We start from the raw sequence: 27,939 nt of genomic DNA on the forward strand, positions 1-27,939 counted from the left end.
ATAAGGACGCCCAACGGTCTGTACCATCACCATACCGGCCAAGGTGTTACAGCGAACCCTGCAAAGCCCAGACTGCAAAGCCAAGAAGGAATTCTGGGCGCAAGGGGTCCGGCCCTCTCTGGTTAAACGGGTTAAAGATCCAACAAATAGCTAAAGACTTAGAACAAGTTAAGGGGGAACCATCCATTCGGCCACCACAAATGACTAACATACTGCCGGTGCGCGCCCTAGTACATCGGGCCCCGGACGTGGCTGATGACTCGGTATTTCAAGAGCCGAGTTTGCAGAATGTATATCTAATTCAGAACATGCCCACGACTACAACTGAGGAATCCCCTCCGCAGTTTCAGGTGTATCCCCGCGCCGAAAAACCGTGCCCAACGCCACAGGCAAACTCTTACAGTCCAACGTCCAGTCATCCCACGCTGGGATTGGAAAAAAAGCACTACTCTCTTCTCACCGGACGAGTCACTGAAGACACCGACGCTATCAAAGATAGTCCGACACCGAAGCTACAGCAACTAAATTCAACAGCAATGGACACTGAAAAACTCGAACGATGCTCACGCAAGTTATCAGCTCAACACAATCAAGGCCCTGGGAAGGAAGAGAGCACCGACAAAAGATCAGGGTGCGACCAAATGCGTGAGCATCTCACCCAACCACACCACTCAGCCTACTCTGCTACATCACCGATCTCCATTCACAGACACTCTCGGGGGGAATCGCCAGTGAACAGTCAACCGGTTTCCTTTTGGCCGCAATTATTAAAGACCATGGAAACCATAGGAGTCGCCATGTCCTACCACGCGGACAAATTGGACACCCAAGTTGGCCTGCTCTACCTCCTGGCGTCGCACGTCCAGGGGATTGAAGCAAACCTTCAAGAATTAAATACCATGATTACCAAGGTTCAATTGAATAAAGATCACCCGTTCTACACTTGTCACTGCTCCAATATAATAGACCAATTGGCCACAGTTCCCAGTCTGATGACCCAAATACTGGGGGCTGTTAAGGATTCGTCAAAAGACTTCCCCACGGAAACAACCACAACATCAAGTGATTTAACCGGCAATCAGAAGTCTAAAGAGGACCCCGGTAGGCTGACAAGGCTGACCATTGCCAGCAGGGGTAAAGAGAGCCCGGAATCGCAAGACTATCCACACTCCCCCCCAGGAAATGAAAATAAGTCACCAGCAAGCCTAGACGACAACAACCTGGTTAACCGCATAGAGGCAGCCGAGTTAATTCAGGAGCCAATTTCCAACGTCGCGCCAACCGCTAATTACATCAAACAGGCTCCAACGCTTACAAAGAGAGAACGGAAGCGACTAAGGAAAGCCAGAAACGCAAAAGCACACAACCGAAGGGCCCCTCAAACCTCTCCGGAAAAATCCATTAAGAATTCCGTGACAAAGGAAGTTAAACAGCACTCCGAGTGTGCCCGACTCCTAACTAAAACAATGTCAGAGCAAGGGACCACGTCGAGGGATCCTTCACTCACCAAGGCACCCTCAATTTCAAAAGGAGCAACAGGTCACACGACGACAAACCAGAACACATTAAAAGTGTTCAGTATCTTTAAACCTGTGGGACAAAAACCAGATCGTAAAGAACCACTTCAAGAACCTGAAATCAACATAAACATCAATCAAAGGACGGAATTAAGCGACAAGAATTCATCTAGCCAATTCCCGGATACCAACAGCCAAGTTATCTTAGTCAATGCCGCAAAGATCAAGGGAGTCAACTCACGAGACACACAGGGCGGCGAATTTCATGTTCCAGTCCCCAATGGACAAGACCTCGCCAACAGCGCACAGATGGTAAACTCAAACACACCAGAGCTAGAGGTCGACCAGGCAGGAATGGCCCCTCCACCTAATGAAGAGAGCAGTCGACCAAAAACCCTAAAGCGGTCTATGTCAAGCAATAAAATCGAGTTTATTCCACAATATTGTTCAAGAGGGTCCTACGATATCCTGAATAGAGGGGCCATTTTAAGACTACTAGAAGAATTCCCAGGCCTACGTTACTTAAAATCAAGCGACCTTGAATTAATAGAGTTCAAACCAAACCCTCTTCAATTAGGCTCAGACTCGACGATCACAACTTGGACCAACCATACCATTGCAAATCAAATCTTGTCTCATAGGGAGGTTTTCGCCGCATGGGGCATTGAACTAAAAAAAGTGTGGCCTGCACGATATCCCAGCCCGCTGCGGAAACAAATCCCCAAAATAAGCCTTTTAAAGAATGCCAAAGGGCCAGATCTAAGAAGCAGTACCGAAGTGGAAGTGCAGCAACTAAGACAAATTACAATCACATTCGCTCACCAAGAGGCAGACACGCCCGAAAGGCCCCAACTCGCTATTCGGGCTCAATCCCACAGGAACGCAGCTTGAACTGATAGTAGATCAACAATGGGGGAAAAGCAGGGTTGCACGATCTGCTCATGGAACATCAATGGCTTGAACACAAAGATGGAGGAAGACGACTTTATTGAGTTCATAACCCAATTTAAAATACTACTTTTCCAAGAAACATGGCAGACCAAAAACTCGCCCTTAGTGGGATACAAAGAATTCTTTGTCCCAGCCCAGAAGGAGGGACGCTCCGGTAGGGCCAAAGGGGGCCTATCCATCTTCACATCAACAGATTTCACCTGGTCACCAACTTGCATCGACTTAGACTCAACATGGATGCAATGTATCAAGGTGGAAGTTTCCCCTAACCTGGGCCTCCTGATCGTGAATCTCTACTTGCACCCCAGCGGAAAACACAAAGGGAAAAGGATAAAACAACTAGTCACCACAATCAAGACACTGAAATCAACCTACCCAAGCGAAAACATGATTATAACGGGAGATTTTAATCTGAACCTAACTCGTGGACAGGAGGGAACCCTCCCCGCTCATATCGAGCCACGGCAGGGTAATCAATGCAGACAAAGTGCATTGGGAAGGAAATGTGCCTCTGAATTGGAAGCTCTTCATCTGTACACCCTAAATGGGAGAGGCCATCTGGACAGACCAGCCGCCCTAACGAGGGTCTCTAAGAACTCAGGCTCTACCTTAGATTACACCCTGGCTGACCCCGACCTATTCCACCACATAAGCGATTTCCGGATTCAGGAACGCGTAGAAAGCGATCACTTTCCACAGACCCTCATCCTGACCATTCAACCTACAAAGTCAGAGAAGGCTGCGCCATTGTCCTTGAATACACAAATCTTTAATTTAAAACGGCTAAACTGGAACGAAGGAAATCTCTCTATCCTAATGGCATCATGCCACGAATCGTTCCAACTATCTGAAACATCGAGAGACATAGTTAAAACGTGGGAAAACTTCGTAATGGAGATCAATGGGAAACATCAATCCAACAACAGAGGACGCCAACCCATAAGAAAAAGAGGTGGGGAATGGTACACACCGAAACTGCGCCAACTAAAAAGGCAAATAAACGCTTTCCTCAGGACCGAACGCAAAAAAAGATCCCCAGCTCTCACAACCCACTCTGAATACAATCGAATCTCTAAAAAAAGAACTAAAAAGAGAGATTAATCTGGCGAAGCGAATGCACAGGGAAAAACTAGCGTGTTCCATACTCCATGCAAGCAAATTGCAGAATTCGAAAGATTTTTGGGCAAAAATAAACTTTATGCTAAATGGCAAACATCGCCAGTTTAACTCAGACATGACGGACCAGCTCTGGAGTAGTCACATCGACCTATTGTACAACTCCTCGTACAATTCATTTACGGACAATTACACCGAGCATCTTGTGGAGCTTCCCCGGTCCAGCCCGAGTAAAATGCTAGTTCCAAAAACCACTGGGAATTCACCGACACCAAAGACTACAGGAGACATGGAATTGTTCTCACTAAAGCAAGTCTCAAATACTATAACATCATTGAGAGCAGACGGAGCACCCGGTCCAAACGGACTTCCCAACGCCTTATTTAGGAAAGACCCAGCGTTTTGGGCCAGTCAACTAACACCTTTATTCGGTCAGATTCTAAATACCGGAAGCATTCCCGAATCATGGAGAGGCAGCATTCTGCATCCTATCTATAAATCCGGGTCCCGCTCAGATCCTAACAACTACAGGCTTATAGCCTTAATAGACGTGGAGGCTAAGATCTACGCTTCCAACTTGTTGGTAGAACTGGAATCCTGGGTGAGCAGTACAGGGATAATTCCCCGGACCCAAACAGGCTTTCGGCCAGGACTGGGCACCTTGACTAATCTATCTGCGTTAACCCTCCTCGTTAACAAAGCTATCAATAACTCCACCCCGCTGTACACTTGTTTTCTGGACCTAAAAGCGGCCTTTGATAAAGTGCCTAGATCTAATCTTTGGGCCAAAATGAAAGCCTGGGGCGTGCCGCCAAAGTTGCTGGGAGCAATTATCGAGCTCTATACTGATACTTGGGTCCAAGTGAAAAAAGGAGATGGGCGACGCCTGACAAGGAAATTCCAGACAACCAACGGTTTAAAGCAAGGCTGCGTTCTGGCCCCCAGCCTTTTTAACATCTATACCGCAGACCTAGAAAGTGACCTAAGCACCATCCAGGGAGACCCACCAAAACCGGCCCACTCACCTATAACAAGTCTCCAATACGCAGACGACATTGTGCTCCTTTCAAAAACCCCCATCGGTTTACAACGTTTGATCTCCAAACTGTCGCAGTACCTCGCGAACACACAACTGATTACAAATCTAAAGAAAACTAACATCATATGCTTCGGTGGCTCCGGAAAAAAAAAAAAAACTTTTGTCTGGAGGATAAATTCTACCCCTTTAATCCAGGTAGATCATTATAAATACCTGGGCATCTTACTGGACCACCGCTTAAAGTTTAAACAGCATCTAGAACAGGGGGAATCCAAAGCAAAGCAGCTCCAATTTGCTTTTAAAACTGTTCAAAAGCAATTAAAAGGTCATTCCACCGGCCACATCCTTAACATCGTAGCCGCCAAATTTCTGCCATCATTGACATACGGCTCTGAACTACTGGCAATCCGGGACGCCACAGCGTTAAATCTCGCCCAATCTAGGCTCTTCAAATCTCTTTTCGCAATTCCGAGACATATTTCGCAAGCCAAAATTCGTTTGGAGTTCGGTCTCACTAACCAGCTCCCAGCAAGACAAGGAGCACTCGCCAAATATTATTGGCGTATGAGGGACGCAGAAGACGAATCCCTGGCCCACCTATGCTGGTTAGAAGTCGAAAAACAGGCCGGGCTACCAGACTCAACATACAAGATCTTGAGGCAAGCTTTGGAGGCATTAAAACTAGAAGAATCTTGGCGTTTGCCCATGACATATTCCGCCTTCAAACTGATAATCAAGAAAGCAGTCAAACAATCATCACTATTCATGGACAAAGCAGCAGCGGCTGGTAAAAACCATGCCTGGATCGTTTTGCCGTCATATACCTACCTAAAACCACAGGATTATTTGAAAGAACGTTTCAGGGACCACTATAAAAGGAAATTAAGCCTTTTAAGGCTGGGTTGCTTCTCGTCCAAAGACCTCACTCCCAAATGGCTACGGCTGTGGGCAACTCCCGATTGCCGCCTCTGTGGCAATGGCGCAGAGTCTCTACTGCATCTTATATGCATATGCCCGGCACTTCAAAATCTAAGAAAAATGCTTCTTCGATCTCTCTTAAGAGAAGCCCAGGTGAGAACTTGCAGGGCGGCGGTGATAAGATGCCTAAGCAGTTCTTGGATAGAACTCTCATGTAAAACCATAAAATTTTTGAACCTCGCCGCCATAGAGCTGGAAAAAAGGGCACCACCAACAGAGGTCTCTGGACAATAGACCAGGCTTTGGCAGACCACAGACTTTTCCACTCCCCTCCCTTTTCGCCAAACGGCTGTCTTTTTCTATTATATGGAAAAAATAACGAGCCTTTTTGTTTGTATAATCATTATTCTTTTAAACTTGTTCCTTTTATCATGAGTCAAAATTAACGCGTCCCAAGCAAGAACTCACATCATTTGTTTATTCTTTTCCTTTTAGACCTTCTTTCTGCTACTTTTGTAGAGCATGATAATAATTTTAACTTGATTTAAAGTTTATCTTGTGTTGTTTTTATGATGTAAATACTGCTTGCATGGTGGTAAGTCCACCCTTTTATGATTTTTTTTAAATCAAATAAAGTATTATTATCACTTTGATTTTCCACTACCATACCTTCAATGTGACCTGCTTGAGCAACTTCACTAAATAGTCAATCGTTACAATCTAAGCCAGAACTTCCTAATACGCTCCCTCGGTCTCGCTTTTCCCGACCAGTCAGCCTATTCTGTGGGAGAGAGGATCTTATTTGTATCCTAGAGTAGTCTGGGGAACAGCTTCTGAACTCCAGTTGTTAGAGACTATGTGTTGGCTTTGATTTTCCACTACCATACCTTCAATGTGACCTGCTTGAGCAACTTCACTAGATAGTCAATCGTTACAATCTAAGCCAGAACTTCCTAATACGCTCCCTCGGTCTCGCTTTTCCCGACCAGTCAGCCTATTATGTGGGAGAGAGGATCTTATTTGTATCCTAGAGTAGTCTGGGGAACAGCTTCTGAACTCCAGTTGTATTAGGTTTTCTGCCATGTATGTATTGGTAAATATTAATTCGATACAATCAACTATGTCCCCTTGTGAAATAATCCCTGGGCACTGATATCATCTCTAATTACAGATCGGCAACCCCTGACGTGCCTGATCCAGTGGATTGCCTTGTTAGTTAGAGATTCACTAGATTCCTGGTCCTTGCCAGGGCTCAGTTTTGGGACATTCACCATATACACTTTTGGTGATTTGCTCAAGTAAACATTAGGCTGATGGGCACTCAGGCTCATGGTTCCAATTCTATTCTCTGTGAGGCTAGTGATGTTCCATTGTTTAATACATCTGCCACCAGATGTGGGTCCACCACCCTTTTCCCTTGGCTGCTTTTCCCCTTCTATTGTAGTAAGTTGTCTAGCCCCATTTACATACCCATAGCGAGCTTGTGGCACTCCCCTCGCTGCTCTAGCCGCTTCGCTATATAAAATACCAGGAAGTATAGGAGTATTTACTTTACTAGTGAGGGGAACACTACGTTCATCGGCCACATCATCCTGGACTCTACTTGTTCCACTACCTTTCGCATTTGCTATACAGGTTGAACAGGGCCCGAACCCTTTCTGATGTTATTTACTGTGACAGTACGACAGTCAATTTTAACTTGCATTCCCTCTATCAATTTACACAAATGCATTACTACTGAAGTCAGGGGATTGCTATCTGCCTCTATTGGTGCAAGGGGACCAGGAGTACCTGGCAGCTGGGATTCGCCATCTCCTCGTGGCACATCATTCAAGGGTACTACAGCACCAGGAATGGAGTCGCAACTATCGTTTTGCGCTAGGATTGCAAACCTATTATTACAGGTCAAAATTGTCAGATCTATCACACAGGGAGTTACAGCAGTGGGGTTTTGTACTTGTGCTATGTCAAGATCAATGTGTGCCTTTACCCCCTCATTAATCGCGGGTTTTACACCTCCACCACCATGTTGTTTGCCCAAAAACATTTCAGGGACCACCGCTATACCCCGCTTAGACCCCCTCCCATCAACAGCTGCAATGCTGCCTCCACCCTCATGGCCCCTCCCACGTAAAGGGGGTTTAGCAGTTAGTAGTTCTTCACATTCCTCAATCAGATCATCAATACGATCCATGACACAGTTCCCCCAGCGTGTACTATTGGTTTCCTAGATTTCTTAGGTTTCATATTTCTTGGTTTCTTCCCCTCCCAGGACGTCACACCCCCGGGCTCGCTCTCATCCTCCGTACATTTCCTTTTCCCCATAGTTTATATGTCCTCGGGGATTCACGGCAGAACAGTACCTTCAAGAAGCAATATCAAGGGGGCGGCCCAGCCCGGCCTCCTCCGGCCACAGATGGCCCGCCCTTTGCCCGGACTTGGCCCGTCGAGTCCCGCGAGGCGGGAGGCGCTCCACTGCTTTGTAGCGCCTCCGGGCGCAGGCTGGAACCTCACCGGTGCGCCGGTGGTCCCTGGGGCACCTGGGATTTGAAGTCTCTAGCCATTGCCCTCACGGCGATGGAAATGGAGGAGTAAAGCCCCGCGGCCCTTTCCCTCACAGCGAGAGCTTGTGCGGATGCAAGGTCCGGTGAGCTTTGACCCCCCAGAGCGCTTGGCGCTCCACAGCTTTGTAGCGTCTCCGGGCGCAGGCTGGAACGTCTCCGGTGCCCGGTGGTCCCTGGGGCACCTGGGATTTGAAGTCTCTAGCCGTTGCCCTCACGGCGATGGAAATTGAGGAGTAAAGCCCCGCGGCCGTTTCCCTCACGGCAAGAGCTTGTGCGGATGTACCATGTGATAGGCCCACGACAACGGGTCAAATGGCCAATCGTGATACAAAAAATCTGCGAAAACCAGCGACAGGCCTGCAATTCACACACGTTAGGCGGGAAAAATCACCATAAAAGAAGAAAAAAAACAGATAAACAAATGCCAAACAACAGCGAAGTACAATGGATGTTGCCGGAGGAAGTACGGAGGACAACCAGAACCCCACAAGCCCCCCAGAGGTCCAGCCAGGGACCTCGGGGTCAGGGAAGGGCAAGCAGAAGAAGAGTAGGGAGAAGCGGTTCAGTCTGCAGGAAAACAGGATCCTGAGAATGGAGGTGGTAGAACACCATCAACAACTATTTGTCACCTCCATTGGCAACAGAAAATGGACTGTGGCAGTCCATCGTGGACAAGGTGAATGCAGTTGGAGTGCTGAAGAGAACAGTTGGAAGAGGTCAAGAGGTGCTGGAATGATGTCAAGCGCAAAACCAAGCTGAAACTCGCCAACAACTGGAAGGTAGCAATGCAGACTGGAGGTGGGAGTCCTGCGCCACAGGAGGACCTAGACGAGATGGAGGAAATGGTGTCCACAGTCATCAGTGGGAAGACAGTGGCAGGAGTTGGGGGACCGGACACTGCTCAACATGACCAGACACAACAGCACCAAGGTGACGGGGGGAGATGGACACAATGGCACACATGCACAAATAAGTATAGCACATCTGCAGACAAACCATGCCCCAGACCCCCGACTCCCACCAAGAGACCAATGTACCCAAGTATGCAACATCTCAGCTCTGTATAAGCACAGTAGTCAAAGGCAGACCGCATGAAAGGGATAAGGGGCAGCAAATCAAGAGCTGCAGGTGCGACTCCCCCAAAATTCAGCGCACACACACATAACATGCAGAGCACATCAACATTGACAACAGTGTGGTACAAACTGAAACACGTCTACAACAGAACACAGGACACAACAGGTGCTGCTTGTGTGTAGAAACTGGCCAATCACATTTGGCATTGCAGGGAAATGTGAGTTGATAATGTACAAGTACAAACACACATCCGTCATGTTGTCGAAATGTCCACTGTCCCCCATCAAATAGGCAGCTCCTCCCAAACAGCCACAAAGTACACAGTCATGCAGTCTGAATGAAAAAATGTACAATGCGACAACATACATGTGAACACATTGTTAAACTGCAACTCCCCTTCACATTGCAGAGGGACAATCAACACCTGCCGAGCAGCCCGAACCTCTCTTCCCTGATGACGTAGAGGACCACCACAGCTTCGACTTCCATGCCCTCCAGGAGTAGACCAGCTCAGCTGCTATGAGGAGACCCCACCCCCTGCACAGACCACACAGCAGGCAGCACCAACCACAACGGCTGCCTCCCAGGACCCCACGAAGAACACATAGCCTTCCAACGCTGTGTGTTGGGATGCCAGGAGAAGCTGGCTGAATAGGTGCGGGTGGGCTTCGACCCCATGCAGCCAAACTAGATGCCGTACGTGGGTGTCTAAGTCCCATCAGAGACCACTTACTGTCCCTAAAGGACACCCACAATCTACTCCAAACTCTCCAACGGACCATGGCTGACATTGCTGGAGCCCTGACTCAGAGACTAGAACAACTGTCCAGCCAGAGTGGCACTAGCGATGTCACACGGGTATTGGAACACATGCGGCGGTCAATGGAGACCATGGAGTGGACGTAGGCGGAAAGAACGGCTGCCACGGCTTCGGATGTGAGATGTCAGACGTGAGTCCCTTGTTCACTTGGCCACTGGATTCAAGATAGCCTGGCTGATGAGGATTATGAATCCGAAACCGGTCCCAGGATGCTTGTTTCCGGTCCAGGGAAGACATGGCTTGGCAGTTCGGGCTGGACTGTTCCCACGAGGCACAGGGTCAGACTGATTTGCATATAGCCATGTCTGAACTGGGGTGGCTGAGTGAACTAAAGAATGGTGATGGATTAAACCCAGATCAGTTGACTGGGGGTGAGTGTTTGAATTGTTGAAACGCTCCGTCCATCATCCCCTTTTGTATCGCTTTGTTCGCCCTAAGTGTGGCAGGGTATGCTCAGACGTGAGTCCCTTGTTCACTTGGCCACTGGATTCAAGATAGCCTGGCTGATGAGGATTATGAATCCGAAACCGGTCCCAGGATGCTTGTTTCCGGTCCAGGGAAGACATGGCTTGGCAGTTCGGGCTGGACTGTTCCCACGAGGCACAGGGTCAGACTGATTTGCATATAGCCATGTCTGAACTGGGGTGGCTGAGTGAACTAAAGAATGGTGATGGATTAAACCCAGATCAGTTGACTGGGGGTAAGTGTTTGATTTGTTGAAACGCTCCGTCCATCATCCCCTTTTGTATCGCTTTGTTTGCCCTAAGTGTGGCAGGGTATGCTCAGACGTGTGTCCCTTGTTCACTTGGCCACTGGATTCAAGATAGCCTGGCTGATGAGGATTATGAATCCGAAACCGGTCCCAGGATGCTTGTTTCCGGTCCAGGGAAGACATGGCTTGGCAGTTCGGGCTGGACTGTTCCCACGAGGCACAGGGTCAGACTGATTTGCATATAGCCATGTCTGAACTGGGGTGGCTGAGTGAACTAAATAATGGTGATGGATTAAACCCAGATCAGTTGACTGGGGGTGAGTGTTTGATTTGTTGAAACGCTCCGTCCATCATCCCCTTTTGTATCGCTTTGTTCGCCCTAAGTGTGGCAGGGTATGCTCAGACGTGAGTCCCTTGTTCACTTGGCCACTGGATTCAAGATAGCCTGGCTGATGAGGATTATGAATCCGAAACCGGTCCCAGGATGCTTGTTTCCGGTCCAGGGAAGACATGGCTTGGCAGTTCGGGCTGGACTGTTCCCACGAGGCGCAGGGTCAGACTGATTTGCATATAGCCATGTCTAAACTGGGGTGGCTAAGTGAACTAAAGAATGGTGATGGATTAAACCCAGATCAGTTGACTGGGGGTGAGTGTTTGATTTGTTGAAACGCTCCGTCCATCATCCCCTTTTGTATCGAACTGCACTACATACCGGCACATGGTTGGAGACACACCGGTAGCAGTAGGTGAGCAGTGAGGACTGGGGGTGCAGTGTCAGCACTCTCTCTCCCTCTCTTCTTTTCTGTGTCTCTCTCCCCCTCTCTTTCCATATTCCTCTCTCCCTCTCTCTCTTTCCCTCTTTCTCTCTCCCTCACTCTCTTTCCGTCTTCCTCTCTCCCTCCCTTTCCGTCTTCCTCTCTCTCCCTCTCTTTCCGTCTTTCTCTCTCCCTCCCTCTCTTTCCGTCTTTTTCTCTCCCTCCTTCTCTTTCCATCTCTCTCTCTCTCCCTCTCTTTCTCTCTCTCTGTGTCTCTCTCTCTCTTTTGCTTTCTTTCTGTCCTTTGATGGGCGCATGACACACCTTCTTTTCTGGTTTTTTGTCTTGCAGGCTGTGACCTACGGATTGTCCCGAGGAGAGCTGCCATGTGTCTTCATTAATATTCTTCTGAGTTTATTTGAATACATTTTCGTTTGGTAATTCAAAGGTGAATGTGTGGTGCTCATTATTGTGATGACACATGCATGTTACCTGTTGTGATTGTGCGACATCAGGCGGATTATTTGGTACTTGATTTTGTGAAGTTGATGAGGCACGTCTTTGCCTGCGGGATTTGCTTGGGGGGTGCCGGGTCCTGGGGGTGGTGGCAGTGGGTGTTGTGGCCCTGAGCTGCATGATCATTGGCTCCATAGCATCTGTTGTTCTTCATGTGTGGCTGTGGGCTGGGCTCCCTTTTCTGGTGCTAGCTGTCGGCTGACTTTACACCAGGTCAGAGCAGGTGTTAGTTTCCTGCTGCTAACGTGCCTTATCGCCTGTTTTGGGTTCTTATCGCCGATCTGGCTGGTCGTTGAGAATATTGCGGAGTGGTGTTGTTGCGGCTTTTGACACGGGAACGCCTACACCGCATCTCAATAGCGATAGTTGCCAGGGTCATCTGTGGCAATGTTTTTTGCGGTTGCTATCGCAGGTAAACTGGTGATATGGGCTATTATCACCAGCTTGTGAATGGCGTGATAGTTTTATCGCCACTTTGGCTGTGGTAAGGTGCCGTTAACTCGGCGATAAATCCTTGAGAATATGCCCCAATGTCTCTCTCAAGCGAGACAGTATGCACTATTGCATGCGCTGTCGCAGGCAAGACCTAAAACTGGATTGTGCATGTGTAAACTGTATGTGGAATTTGATATGTCACAGCTTCTACCAGACTGTTCTTTGTTTGTAGATCAACGTAAAACTATTTTCGGCCCATATTTAAGAAACATAATTTTTAGGCAAGATCTGTCGCATGTTGTTAGATATTTCAAGTGTCTAACACATATAATACTATTTCAATTACACATTCCTTAAAAACTATTTCGAAGACTGCAATCTAATAGAGACTTCTAGCAGCAGATTCCTTACCTTAGAATTTCCCAGGCATCAGGCTGGATCCGGAAACTTTAGCATGAGCAGGACCCCTTGTGCACACTGCCGGGTGGCTTAATTAGGCTCCACATGACATCGTGGGGTCGTTGGCGTCTGTTATGACATCGCAATCACCTATATAGGCGTTACCCAGGTGTGTGGAGGTCAGTTCTTTTCTTTCTACGCCATTTAAGAGCCGATCCATGAAGAGCTACCCCTCTGTTGCTTATTGACAAGCCTTTTTTGACTTTTTTACTTTTGTCGACTTTTCTTGACTTATGACATTTTTTTCCATTGTGTGGAGGATGTCTTTGAGGAAGACAGGGTTTAAACTGTGTGACTCTTGTCACCGCGCCATGTCAGTTACTGATCCCCACCTCGTCTGCCTTTGATGTCTCGAGCTTCACCACGACTCAAAGTCGTGCTAGGACTGTCAGGCCATGGCTCCGAAGGCCTTGCAGGCCGGCCAGCAAGACTCAGTGGAGATCCCTGGCCCTATTGAAGAACAGGAGGTTGCAGGACCGCTCCCGGACCCTCAAGTCCTCTTCCTCCCACTCAAGGTCCTTGGGACAGTCGTGGAAATGGCACGAGAAGAAGATATCTTCCCCTCAGCTGTCGTCTGTCAATGAAAGAGGTAAGGCGCACCGACCCTCCAGGCACGATTCTGCAGAGCATGAGCCAGGGTTGACTTCCTTTTCTGGGAGCTGGAGTGAACCCTGTTCAGATCAAAGAGTTCTACAAGACCATGCCCTGCACATTTGAGCGGGCTGACCCCTCTGGTGACTGGGTCCCTGTGGTCAGAAGGGGCCCCAACAGATTCAATGCTGTCGGCTCGGGCTGGGGCACCGGTGAGGCCTCGGGGATCCAATTCAGGATCAGGGACCTTGCCAGTCGTGCCTAAGTGACCTTCCCTGGCATTGGACCCGAAATCTGTGCCTTCGAAGCTGTCGGCACCCACCAGCAGTTCCAACCCCAACCTCATCCCTGATGAAACAGAATCGGAATGGCGTTGCTCGTTGCCAGTTCCAGTACCAGTTGAACCCAGGGGTTCTATGTTGTCGCCTGTGCATTTACATGACATTTCAGGCACGGGAGAAGACTGGGAGGGGTCTATGAACCTTTAGAAGACCAGGATGTGTCTGCAGAGCAGATGGACTGGTATGACTAACTTGGGGAAGGCAGATGACTGGGCACATCCCCAGATACTGGCATGCTGTTGTATAAGCTTTATTCGAGACAATTCTCATAAAAGCACATGGAATTTAAAACAGTTACACAATAATACATGATAACAATAAAAAATTCATTAAACATAAAGTGCAGCTCATACAATGTTGTATACAAAAAACCATTAGTGTAACAAATATATTACATTAACCATTATTAAAAGAAATACCTAATTACCTAATTTCCCCCAGAGCCCGTCGTCTAATTGCCCAGGCCCAGCCCAGATATTTGGCCACCCCTATGACTATCGAATCCTGAGTTGTTGTACATAAGATTCTTAAAGCCACAGTGCTATCGCGTGTCCCCAGGTTTTTACATACCGGCATGAGCCATTTTGTCCTCGGTTTTATGTAAGCTTGACATACAAATAGGAAATGGCCTATGCTCTCTTCGGCATTTTCACATGCTGGACATAAGTTATTGGTCGATCTATTCCAGCCAGCTGTCATTTTCTTCAGGGGGATAGATCCAGATCTTAACTGAAAGACCAGTTTCCTGTCCATTGGTACCGTGATGTTATCCCAGTAGTTTTCTAGGGCAGGAAAGATTTTTGTCTCCAGGAAACGACCACACATAGAGTCGGCCCTGGTGTCTTTCAGCAATTTGACACCCACCCAATCCCAATACTGTTTTTTTAGGTCTTCCTTGCTAGGGAAGATCTCTCCCACAGGATTGTTCCAAAGATTTGAAAACCCTAGATTAACTAGCATAGACTTCAGATGTTTTAGCCATTTTATCTTGTGGAAGGTATCTTCCTGGATTATCCATAGAAAACCCTCCGCGTATTGTCTTATTTCTGGAGTCGTCCAGAGGCGTCTCCAGTAAAGGACTGGGCGCAATCGGGCTCTGTCTATAATAGAACGCCTACCCAGTTCCAGAAACAATGGGGTTAAGGGGGTGCTCTGTGGAAGTCCTGTGATCCCTCGCAAAAACTTGTTCTCAGAAGTCTGCAGTGCCGCAATACTATCCCAGGCCCATAACTCTGCGCCATATAATGTGGCACCCAAGACCTTCGCGTCATACACCATAAGTGCGGGTTTTATAGGCTTTGTCTTAGATTTACGGTGTTCGCCCCTTAGGGCACCTGAGACCTGCTGATGTTTAAGGACCACTTTGTCCACATGATGCGCCCAACCAGTGCCCTCTGCGATCTGTACCCCCAGGTACGTGAATTCTGCAACAGTATCCAGCCTGCTATTATTTAAGGTTACTTTGGGGTAGTTCCTACGACCTGGGGAAAAGGCCATTAATTTTGTTTTTCCCACGTTCACCTCTAGGCCATGTTCAGCGCAAAAAGCATCGAAAATGTTTAATGCACGTTGCAGCCCCATAGGGGTCTTAGATAAGATAAGAGTGTCGTCAGCGAACATCAGGATCGGAACCCTGGTGTCCGCTAACGATGGGGCATCTACACTAGCCTTCAACATTCTCTCAACAATCCCGTTAATAAATAACGAGAACAGTAAAGGGGCCATGGAACAGCCCTGCCGGACGCCCCTTTCAACTGGGAAGTCCATAGTTGTCTCCCCGCTTCCACCCCACTGGACTCTTGCAAAGTTGGACTCGTGCAGTCGCATGATTAATGTAAGCAGGTCTGCAGGAATCCCCATCTTTTGCAGAACCAACCATAGCTTACACCGGGGGACTAGGTCGAATGCCGCCCGCAGGTCGACAAACGCGACGTACAGGCAGCCCCTTCCCAGTACAACAGTCTTCCACCGCAATATGGTGAACCGGAAGACCTGGTCAATGGTACTGGTTGCTCGCCTAAATCCAGCTTGGTATGGGGAAAGGGCGTTGTTGTCATCAACCCAGTCCATAAGCTGATTTGTTACCATTCTCCCAACTACCTTCTGCATAGTAGCTATTAAGCTTATAGGCCTATAATTAGCAGGCAGTGAACGGTCACCCTTCTTATGTATGGGGATAATGGTTGCGCCTTTCCAGAGGTCTGGGACCTCTTCCCCCTTCGCTAGGGCATTTGCTACGAGGAAGGTGTACCTCGCCCATCTAGTCACATCGTATTTAAAGATGTCAGGGGGAATCCCATCTGGTCCTGGCGCCCTCCCACATTTCGGGGTGCTAATGGCAATTTCCGCTTCTCTAAGAGAAAACAGATTGTCAGTTGCGTAAACAGGTATTATACTGCCCACCACCACAGGATGATTAACATTAGCATACTGTGGTCTAAAATAATCGACCCAAGCATCTTCTGCTACGTTGTTATCTGGCTTCGCGGGGCCAGCTCCTCTACCCCACTTAATGATTTCCCAAAATGTCCTGGAGTCTTTGTTACCCGAGGCCTCTTTTAATTCGGCCCAATGGTCTTCATCCCATTTCTTTTTAGCTAGATGGATGGCCCTTTTATACAGTTTCCTATTCTCTGATACTGCATCACGGTCCCTATTCCTTATGGCTTGTCCCAGTTTAAGTCGTGCCAATCTACATTGGCTATCAAACCACCTTCCCACCTCTTTAGCTTTCTTCCCTTTCCTATTTTTGGTGAAGAAGCGTGGTCTTAGGAGGGAAAATAACTTGTTGTGGATTTCCGTGATACCACTATCTCCTGGTACCACTGGGGCCGCTGCTTCCATCGCAGAGATTGCACTATCGACCACATTATTAATATAGGTCATAGTAGCCTCATTTGCCAGTACTTTTGGCCATTTTAACCTGCGTTCATCGTTACTCATGACCGGGATATCATCATTAGTTTCGGAAGAGTTTCCCACACCTGCATTCCACCACCTATGAGTCACACAGAGGGGGTTGTGATCACTTTCAACCCTGGGCCTAATGGTCATGTCGACAACCCCCTTCCACAGCTGGAGACTACACAATATGTAGTCAATTCTGCTCCTGCTGATACCGTTATCAAAAGTATACCCGCCCTCCTTGTCCCCTAGTGTCCTCCCGTTGAGTGCTCTTAAACCGTGTTCCATACAAATACCATTCAGTAATAAAATCTCTTTTGTCCATCTCTTAACAGGCTTTAAACATAGAGAGGGTACTCCCCAGAGATTATCCTCTTCGCTCCCTAAGGGATCGTTTGTACAATCCAAGGGTTCAAAAGTCCTGTTGAGGTCTCCTGCTATTATCAACATACTTTCTTGAGACGTGGCCTCTATGGCAGCAGATAACAGCTCTATGGTAGGTGTGTTAGTTACATTGTTACCTCTCGCATAGACATTATACAAATCTATTGGGGGACCCTTGCTTGTAGAGATTCTTAGTAATTGTAAATCACTACTTCCCAGGTCCAACATTTTGATGTTAATATGCAAATCTTGTTTAACCCATACAGTGAGGCCTCCCTTTGGCCGCCCTCTTCCACCTTTTTGGGCTGGTATACAATAGTTTAGATAACCAAAACAAAAAAGGGAATCACAAGCCCAGGCTTCTTGAAGACAGCAGATATCATACCCACTTATAAAATTCACCCAGGATTGGGAATCCATCTTGCTGCCCAACCCCGCAACATTCCAGGATAGAAGTGTACCGATGCTAGCCACAGAACCATCAAAGGTGTTGGTTTTAAGGAATGCTAGAGATGGCATTGGACTTTCAATAGAATTGATCTGCCTTTCCCGAACATCCATGCGATCTACAATCGTGTTAACAATCTTTGACGGCGGTACCATTACATTGGTGTTTAAAATTTCTAGTCTAGAACCACCTTCTTCAACTAAACTCCCCGTCTCCATATTATTGGCCGTTTCGTTTGCAATTGTGATATCAACATTAACGTCCCAAACCCCTTTTGGCTCTTTATAACTCTCCCGCTTCCTAACTGTGCTGGTTTGTCAATATCCCCGTCCAGGGTCCTGCCATCCTACATAAGAGTTGTGATTTATATATGTATTATGGTTGTGACCAACTAAAGGAGGTAGTAGAGAATTGACTGGCCATGATACAGTAGGGGGGATTAGGGGTTCGCTGAGCAAGCTAGTTGTTACGCTAGCTGATCGGGGGTAAAAAAAGGTAAGGTCCACAATTCCAATACCTCCCTTGTTTGTTCCCCATCCCTGCCTGGTTATCCATCCCGCCACCCTTGGGTCTTGGAAATTAACCACTATACAGTCCCCACCCAAGGTTTTCGGTGTGTATCCCATCCAGTCTATTCTCCTTACCCCTATGATTAACCCGTCGATATCACCAGGCAGAGGACGATTTTCCTTTAACCAGTGCATGATCTTGTTTTTAAGCGTCTGGAAAGTTTCTCTCTGCCCTGACGGTAATGATGGTACATTTATAAGGACTGCTACATAGGGGAAGGAATCTGGAGTGAGATTAATCGGGGGTTTTCTGTAAGGTGGCTTTACCAAGGGTAGTGGGATTGATTTAGGAACTTGGGGGACGGGTTGGGAGGCGGGCTTCAACGCCTGTTGTTTATTATTTAGTTGGATCGGTACTAGAATTTTATCTACCACAGGACAAACGTTGGCCCTGTTCCCTCCCACCGGAATGTTTGAGGCTACCTGCATGTTATTAGTTACTTCTGCAATTGTTAGTGCTTTGTCCACTTGGGGACAAGCTGTAGCCTCTGCACTCTTAGTAATTGGGGGATTTAGTACCTGCTGAGTTGAGGACTGTATAGGGTGTATAATAGTCGGCTGAGTTAAAACAGAGCCGACTTTCAATCTGTCAGATTTTTCTGCGGGTTTTGTAGTTGCTTTGACTGTGGATTTGCTTTGCTTGGGGGGTAAAGGAGAATTATTTTGGGGCCTTCTTCCCTTTTCCTGGGTAGCAGGATTATTAAGGACCTGAGAATTTATTCTTGCATCCACCCCAGCATTCGCTTTAATCAGCGATTTTGTGGAATAGAAATTGTCTAATGTTGACTGCTCGAAATGATTTAGCCTTTCTGCGAGCTTGTCAATTCTATCCTCAATAGGGTTAAGCAAAGATCTAAGTCGTTTTTCCAACTCAGGGAGTACATTTACAAGTGATAACACATTTTCATTATTTGGTACAGTGGAGTCAGTACAAGAATTGTCTTCTGTGTCTTGACTGGCCGAAAGGGCAAGATTGGTGTGTAAAACACTTTCTACACTCTGAGTTTCTTCAGTGACAACCTCTCCAGTGTTCACGAGTTTGTATAGCTTCCTGTGCTTTTGAGGTGGTTTGGCCGCCATTTTACATCTCCTTGCTGGGGCTGATCTTTTCCTTTTAGACCCCAGCTTAGGTTGGGCCGATATGGCCTGAGCACCAGAATCAGGGAGCAATGTAGATTGAGTATTACTCCCACAAGGATTATTCAATTCTGTTGCAACATCCTTATTTATTGTTTGAGCTTGGCCCTCAAAGTATTCAGTTGCAGCGGGGAGGTTCAATGATGACAAAGGGGTCACCAGGGTGGGGTACGCTAGATTTGGGAGCTTGTCCACAGAATTCTTAAGTAATTCTATAGACAATCTACGCTCTGCGCGCCTCTCTGCCAGTGATAACTCCTTGTCAATTGACAATGAACGGCTAAAAAAGAATTTGTCTAGGGGGCCAATTGCTGGTGGACCAGTCTCAACCGGGGGAGTTATCAAGTGACTAGAAACAGAACTTATCGATGTAGACATTGCCATAGTCATCATTAATCTCAACCAAAATGTCACTTACTAGAGAAGATACAATGAGTCAGCAATAAGGGGGGTGGCCCAGCCCGGCCTCCTGCGGCCCCGGACGGCCACAGACGGTCCCGCCCTTGTCCCGGGCTTCTCCCGGCGCGCTCCCGCACGCTCCCGCGCAGCGAGGAGTAAGCGTTGGTATATAGGGAGGGTAATTGGTGAGGGGGCGGAGCTTGCAGGGAGAGCGGCCCAGGTGTTCTCAGCCGGGCTATCAGGGACTCCTGGGATATGGAGTCCCTGACCACACTGCTCGCAGCCCTGCAAGTCTGACCAGCGCCCAGAGTCTCAAAACACTTTCCCCCGGCGTACTCCTGTGGCCAAGCAGCGATGCGGGACCCGCGGAGGGGGTCCGGCGAGGGGTAGATGGTCCAGAAAAGAACAGCAGCAACCAACGCGACCACAAACGGGCAACAGGTGCGCAATTAGAGGGTCCCAGAGAGGCGGTAGAAGCAAGGGCTTTTAGGTCCGTTGGTGAGGGGGCGGAGCTTGCAGGGAGAGCGGCCCAGGTGTTCTCAGCCGGGCTATCAGGGACTCCTGGGATATGGAGTCCCTGACCACACTGCTCGCAGCCCTGCAAGTCTGACCAGCGCCCAGAGTCTCAAAACACTTTCCCCCGGCGTACTCCTGTGGCCAAGCAGCGATGCGGGACCCGCGGAGCGGGTCCGGCGAGGGGTAGATGGTCCAGAAAAGAACAGCAGCAACCAACGCGACCACAACCGGGCAACAGGTGCGCAATTAGAGGGTCCCAGAGAGGCGGTAGAAGCAAGGGCTTTTAGGTCCGTTGGTGAGGGGGCGGAGCTTGCAGGGAGAGCGGCCCAGGTGTTCTCAGCCGGGCTATCAGGGACTCCTGGGATATGGAGTCCCTGACCACACTGCTCGCAGCCCTGCAAGTCTGACCAGCGCCCAGAGTCTCAAAACACTTTCCCCCGGCGTACTCCTGTGGCCAAGCAGCGATGCGGGACCCGCGGAGCGGGTCCGGCGAGGGGTAGATGGTCCAGAAAAGAACAGCAGCAACCAACGCGACCACAAACGGGCAACAGGTGCGCAATTAGAGGGTCCCAGAGAGGCGGTAGAAGCAAGGGCTTTTAGGTCCGTTGGTGAGGGGGCGGAGCTTGCAGGGAGAGCGGCCCAGGTGTTCTCAGCCGGGCTATCAGGGACTCCTGGGATATGGAGTCCCTGACCACACTGCTCGCAGCCCTGCAAGTCTGACCAGCGCCCAGAGTCTCAAAACACTTTCCCCCGGCGTACTCCTGTGGCCAAGCAGCGATGCGGGACCCGCGGAGCGGGTCCGGCGAGGGGTAGATGGTCCAGAAAAGAACAGCAGCAACCAACGCGACCACAAACGGGCAACAGGTGCGCAATTAGAGGGTCCCAGAGAGGCGGTAGAAGCAAGGGCTTTTAGGTCCGTTGGTGAGGGGGCGGAGCTTGCAGGGAGAGCGGCCCAGGTGTTCTCAGCCGGGCTATCAGGGACTCCTGGGATATGGAGTCCCTGACCACACTGCTCGCAGCCCTGCAAGTCTGACCAGCGCCCAGAGTCTCAAAACACTTTCCCCCGGCGTACTCCTGTGGCCAAGCAGCGATGCGGGACCCGCGGAGCGGGTCCGGCGAGGGGTAGATGGTCCAGAAAAGAACAGCAGCAACCAACGCGACCACAAACGGGCAACAGGTGCGCAATTAGAGGGTCCCAGAGAGGCGGTAGAAGCAAGGGCTTTTAGGTCCGTTGGTGAGGGGGCGGAGCTTGCAGGGAGAGCGGCCCAGGTGTTCTCAGCCGGGCTATCAGGGACTCCTGGGATATGGAGTCCCTGACCACACTGCTCGCAGCCCTGCAAGTCTGACCAGCGCCCAGAGTCTCAAAACACTTTCCCCCGGCGTACTCCTGTGGCCAAGCAGCGATGCGGGACCCGCGGAGCGGGTCCGGCGAGGGGTAGATGGTCCAGAAAAGAACAGCAGCAACCAACGCGACCACAAACGGGCAACAGGTGCGCAATTAGAGGGTCCTGGCATGCTCTCTCCGCCAGCTGTAGCTACAGAGAAGGGGGCATCTTATGCCATTGTGGTAAGGAGGGCAGTTGAGGTCCTTGGACTGGAGTTGCCCTCTGTGCAGGTCAGGACTAATCTCCTAACAGAAGTACTTCAGCCTGGGGCTTCCACCTCTGAACTCCTTCTGCCCTTCAATGAAGCATTGACAAATGTCCTGTTAGGCACGTGGTCCAAGCCTAGCACAGGAGCTCCTGTGAATAGGACAGTGGCACAGTGGCACGCTGCCCTCGCCTGGCTCTGGGCGACCCAAGTTCATCAGCCAACACCCCACCCATGAAAGCTTAGTGGCGCAGGCTTCAACTTCCCAGGGTGCTTTCCCCACTGACAGGGAATCCAAGAGGTTGAAATCAATTGGGAAGAAGCTGTTTTCTTCATCCAGCCTGGCTTTTGCGGTTGGTGAATACTGCATGCTTATTGGGCCTCTGGAAGACGGTTGCGCAAGTGCAGCCACAAGCCTGGTGGAGGTCTGGACTGTGCTCTCCCAGGCAGTCAAGCATGGGAGAGATGCAGCAAAATTCACCATCAGGTGTGGACTTGACACAACCGAATTGCTGGGCAGAGCAATTTCATCAACAGTGATGTTATAGTGCCGTGCCTAGCTCGGAACATCTGTCTTTCGGGCAATGTTCAGGCTAATTTGATGGACATGCCCTTTGATGGATACTGTCTGTTTGGACAGAAGACAGACTTGGCCCTTGAACGGTTCAAGGATTCTTGTGCTATGGCCAGATAATTGGGCCCTTCTCCTACACCTTGTGACCAGTCTATCTTTCTCCCCTTTCGTGGCAATGGAAGGGGTTTTCAGCCACGCTAGTCCTATCCCAGCCACCGTCCTATGCAGACTTACCCAACTTGTATGTTGATGTAGATGAGGCTTATTCTGTACTAGGAATGGGAGCCAGTAGTCATCAGCCACCCTGCCGTCGGCAGCTTCCGCCTCCAAGTACTCCTAGTCTGACTCTGCAAGACCATGCTACTCCAGTGGGAGTGAAAGTCCATCATCATCTCCCCCACTGGAGGTCCATAACATCAAACAAGTGGGTCTTGCAGATCATTCAGAAGGGCTATTCTCTGCCTTTCCTTTCTTTTCCTCCACCTATTCCGCTACTTCAAGAACATCCGGCAGAGGATCATTTAAAATTACTCCAAGAGGAAGTTACAGCTCTTCTACCCAAGGGAGCTATAGAGAGGATCCCGGTTTCAGAAGTAGGCAGTGGCTGTAATTCCGGCTACTTTTTGATTCCGAAGAAGTTCATGAAGCTTTTTTTAGCTCAGATATTGTCTACCCTAGACCAGGAAGACTAAATGGGATTTTCACATACACATTCTGCAGGGCCACAGACGTTACTTGCTGTTTAATGTAGGCCATGAGCACTTTCAGGTTACTGCGCTCCCCTTTGGCCTTACCAGCGTCTCTCGGGTGTTCACCAAAGTAATGGCTGCAGTGGCAGCTCATCTGCAAACGTTAGGGATTTCAGTATTCCCCTATCTCGATGACTGGCTGTTGTAGGCATCCTCACCCCAGGCTGTCATCTCCCACCTTCAGACTACAGCAAACCTCCTGCATTTGCTGTGGTTCTCTGTAAACGTGACAAAATCACACCGGACTCCTCAGAGGCTCCCTTTCATCTGAGCAATTCTGGACACAGTGCAGTTTCTGGCCTATCCTCCCGAGCACCGAGTCCAGGATATTCAGGTTATGATACTGATGTTTCAACCTCTATTCTGGATTTCAGTGAGATTGAAACTGAGGCAGTTGGGCTCATGGTCTTCTGCATCCTGTTGGTAAAGCATGCCAGGTGACGCATGCAGGCTCTGCAGAGAGACCTGAGGTTCCAGTGGGCACAGCATCGGGGAAATCTCACCGACATGGTCCAGATCTCAAAAGAGCAACCTGTCTGCAGTGGTGGTTGACGAACCGCCATTGGGTTAAAGGCAGACACCTCTCCCTTCCTCAACCATATCACACAGTGGTGACAGTTCCATAGCTCCTGTGATGGGGAGGCCAACTGGGAGAGGTGGAAATTAGGGGTCACTGGTCTCTGGCAGAGTCGGGGCTCCACATCAATTTATTGGAGCTTTGTGTGATTCGATTGCCATTGAAAGCATTTCTACCCTCTCTCATGAGGAAGTTGGTGCAGGTGTTCATGGACAACACCATTGCCATGTAGTACTGAAACAAGCAGGGTGGGGTGGGGTTATGGACCCTTTGTCAAGAGGCCCTGCATTTCTGAACATAACTGGAACAGCAGGGCGTAACTCTGGTGGTTCAACACCTGGCAGGTTCTCTGACTGCCAGGGGTGATGAACTTAGCTGTAGATGTCTAGCAAATCACGAATGGCCTCTGCAATTGGAGGTGGCTCAAGGTCTATTTCAGCAGTGGGGACAGCCTTGGTTTGGTCTGTTCGCCTCCGATGAGAAACCACAATGTCACAGTTTGGCGCACTGGAGTTTCCAAGATGGCTATTGCTCTGCGACACTTTTCGATCAAAGTAGAGCTCAGGCCTACTGTACGCCTTTCCGCCCATACCAAATTTGCCCAGGCTTCTAAATAGGATCAAGAATGACCGGGCACAAGTCATTCTTGTGGCCCTGAACTTGGCAAGGAGAGTTTGGTATCCAGTGCTTCTGAAAATGAGCATCAATCCTCCAATCAGGCTGCCCTTCAGGAGGATCTTTTGTCGCAGCAGCAGGAGAAGGTCCTCCATCCGAACCTCTCAACTGTCCACCTCCATGCGAGGAGATTGAGCGGCGACAGTTGATAGCTTTTAACCTTCCTACTGAATTATGTGAGTTTATTTCGGTGGCCAGGCAGCCCTCCACTAAGACATCATTGGCAAAAGTTTGTAAAATATTGTACAGCAAGGTATATTGACCCCTCTCTGCTTTTCTTTCTACCATTCTTCTTTTCATTGTTACCCTTGCCTAGCAGGGCTCTGTGTTGTGCACTCTCAAGGGTTATCTTTCGCCCTGTCTGCTTTCTTGTGGCGGCCGGACAAACCCTCTTTGTTTAAATATCCTGTTGTAAATAGATTCTTAAAATGGCTTGTACATAGGTTTCCACCAACATCCTTTGTCATGCCACAGTGGGACCTTAATTTGGTTCTCATTTTTCTTATGTGCGCTCCTTTAGAGCCTTTGCATAATTGTTCCTTCTGGCTACTTACCATCAAAACAGCCTTTCTGGTGGCAATAACATCGGTCCGGTGGGTGAGTGAGTTGGAGGGTTTGTCATCCTAGCTTCCATATATGTTGATCTTTGGAGATAAGGGGGTTCTTTGCAACTGGGCTTTCTTTTTGCCGACGGAGGGGACCCCATTATGTCAGGGTCAATCACTCACTTGGCCCGCCTTTTTTGCTCTCCATATGCCTTTAACTAGAATGAGCCTCTCCACCTTCTGGACCCAAAAAGAGCATTGTCGTTTTACCTTGACCACGCAACTGAGTCTCGGGTGGACGACCAACTCTTTGTGGGGTACATGGCTGCTAAAAAGGGTCAGGCAGTGCAGAAACTGACCATTTCTCACTGGGTTATTCTCTACAATAAGATCTGCTATGCCCTGGCTAAGAAGCAGGCCTTATGAGCTCATTCTACCAGGGGGAAGGCTGTGACCACGGCATTGGCTCAGGGCGTCCCAGTCTTGGACATTTTCCAGGCACCAACGTGGGTGTCTTTGCACATGTTTGCCAAGCCCCACTGCCTGGACAGGTAGGTCCGCAAGGAGGGCATTTTGCCTGTTCAGTCCTGCAGAATCTCTTAGTGTAAGAAATCTGTCCACAGCCTACCGCCAGGATGGTATGGCTTTGGTATCTATTCAAAGGTTAGGAATCTGCAGCTAGAAGACTCTGTCAGATTAACATGGTACGTACCTTCGGTAACACATTATCTGGTGGAAAAAATGTCTAGCTGCAGATTCCTTAAAGACCGACCCATGCCTCCCCTCTCTGCGGACTAATTTATTAGGTCTAGGGTTGTTCACTTCTTCAGGGCCCTAGTTATAACATACATTCCAGTCAGTCACTTCATGGCTCTGCGCTTCTGGCGTGGAAAAGTGATAAGTACTGATTTCCGTGCGCCTTGGTGGCGTGTGTATAGGTGACTGCGATGTCATAACCAACAAGAATGATGCCGACAACGTCACACAGAGCCAAATGAAGCCACCCAACGGCACGCGCAATGGGTACTGCTCACGCAAAAGTTTCCAGATTCAACCTGACGCTTGGGAAATTCAAAGGTAAGGAATCTGCAGCTAGATATTGTCTCTACCAGCTAATGCGTTACCGAAAGGTAAGTAAATTGTTCTTCTCCTCCATCCTCTGAGACCAGTGGTTCTCTGGCCACTACACCGTCATGCAGGAACCGCCCCTGCACTTACCTTGTAACATGCATTGTCGAATTCACATGTTTTAGCAGGCACCATCAGATCCTACATAACAAAACATTCTAACTTTCGGATGACAGTACTGGTTCCCACAAGTCATCAGGGTACAAAGAGTGAGAGCAGTTGTGAGGTGTATTTGTGTTGTCCAACCTGAGTTCAGAAGATGCTCAGTCTGGTGCACCTTAAACTTTCAGACACTCCCAAAAACTAAAGGTGTAACCTCACGTCACATGGAGGCAGCAGCTTTATGTCGTGGCTTCATCTGGTGTCATCAAAAGGTAGACCATCGTCCTTACAGCTGCTTGTGAGGATTATGTATTCTCCTAGTGCTTCTTATTGACTACATACATTCCAAATGGTATTGCTCCGCTATAAGATTAATACATTTCCCACTATTGACGAATGTAATAGATTCCGTATTGTTCTGTATTTCTGGATTGAGCTCAGGTTGAGAAAAAAACGGCAGACTAAGCGTAGTGACAAAGGTATGGAGAAAATAAGTAGCAGTTCTACAATAACCTTTTCTTACACTTTACATTTATTGTTTCTCATAATATAACATGAACTCATGTATACAGCCCTTCTCAGGGACTAAATTATTTTGCCACGTAATAAAACTTCGGTAGGATGCTGCAAATTCCCTAATGATTCATATATAGTGCACAATAACTATGTAATACAATATGCTAACCAAACAGCTTGGCCAGATACATACCAGGTAGAATGTGTGATCTTACTAGGGCTTTCTACCAGTAACCTGATGCATATCTCTCGCTGCAAGTGGACGCGTATCATTTTAATATGATTCAAAAAGCAAATTTTTGGACTATCCTGAATATTTTCAGCCCTGGTTACTGAGAAGAGGCCCAAGCATGAAGTGCCAGTAATCAGTGAGAACACATGTTGATCACCTTCTTCAGCTGTATCTAACCTGCAACTTGAGTTTATAGTATAGATCGAAATATTATTAAAACATGAGCCAGCAAGAAATAGACGGAGATTGGGAAAAGATTAAGTAAAAATGACAAGAAAGAAGTGAAGCAAATTACCACCAATCATATTCTTTCGATAAATTAATAATGTCTTGGTTTTCTGACCCAAGAACATGTTCTCGAAACGTATGTTTTTTTTAACTAGTTTTCTGTCAATTTTCATGACGCAGGAAGCCAAACGCTTTTCAAACATTGATAAGTCCTGGGTCAGGATTATGACACGGACCCATGAGATGCCAACTGTGGTGCAATGCTGTGTTGGAGATGAAACCATGGGACAGCTGTTGCCTCATCTGCTGGAACAATTAGAAATTTGTCAGAAATCACTCACTGGGTAAGAGCAACTCTAATAAATAAAACATGCGAGCAATTATGACTTGCTCTTGAATATATTTCTCATTATGATAAAGGTAAGGGAGAGCAATGTAAAGAAAAAATATTTAATTGACAATTTATTGCCATCAGCATTACTGTACCCCTTCTGACATTCTTACATCCCCTCACCCTATCAACAGAATTGCATGCTTAGTAAGACAAACACGATTTTGTAATCCTCTAAAGATTCCTAGGTGACACCTCATTTTGATCCTTGAAGTCATGTTCCTCTTGAAAGCGCCAGAGGCCAAACCTTATATTTTTAAAATATTACTGTCAGAATGCAGAGGAGTCTAGGTAAAGTCTCATGCCTTTCCTCAAAGGATGCTGGATGTGTTACATTTCAATCATTTGGATACAGGGAATTTTAAACATTCTTATGATCTAAATGCCTTTACAACTTCAGTTGATCTCTGTTAAACACAATCCTGTTTGAAATGAACTACAAGTGATTATTCAGTTCATATAAG

General features: G+C 48.2%; 1 protein-coding gene across 1 annotated transcript in view; it reads left to right on the forward strand.

Annotated features, from left to right (window-relative positions):
* The window catches only part of DNAH5 (dynein axonemal heavy chain 5), a 5,174,212-nt gene that overhangs the window by 1,755,369 nt on the left and 3,390,904 nt on the right, over positions 1–27,939 (forward strand). Inside the window, exon 31 of the mRNA XM_078687662.1 lies at positions 27,265–27,428. Coding sequence (XP_078543788.1) covers positions 27,265–27,428 — 164 coding nt within the window. The remainder of the gene's footprint in view (positions 1–27,264; positions 27,429–27,939) is intronic.

The sequence above is a fragment of the Lissotriton helveticus genome, chromosome 4_1 (assembly GCF_964261635.1).
Source record: "Lissotriton helveticus chromosome 4_1, aLisHel1.1, whole genome shotgun sequence".
Classification (NCBI taxonomy): domain Eukaryota; kingdom Metazoa; phylum Chordata; class Amphibia; order Caudata; family Salamandridae; genus Lissotriton; species Lissotriton helveticus.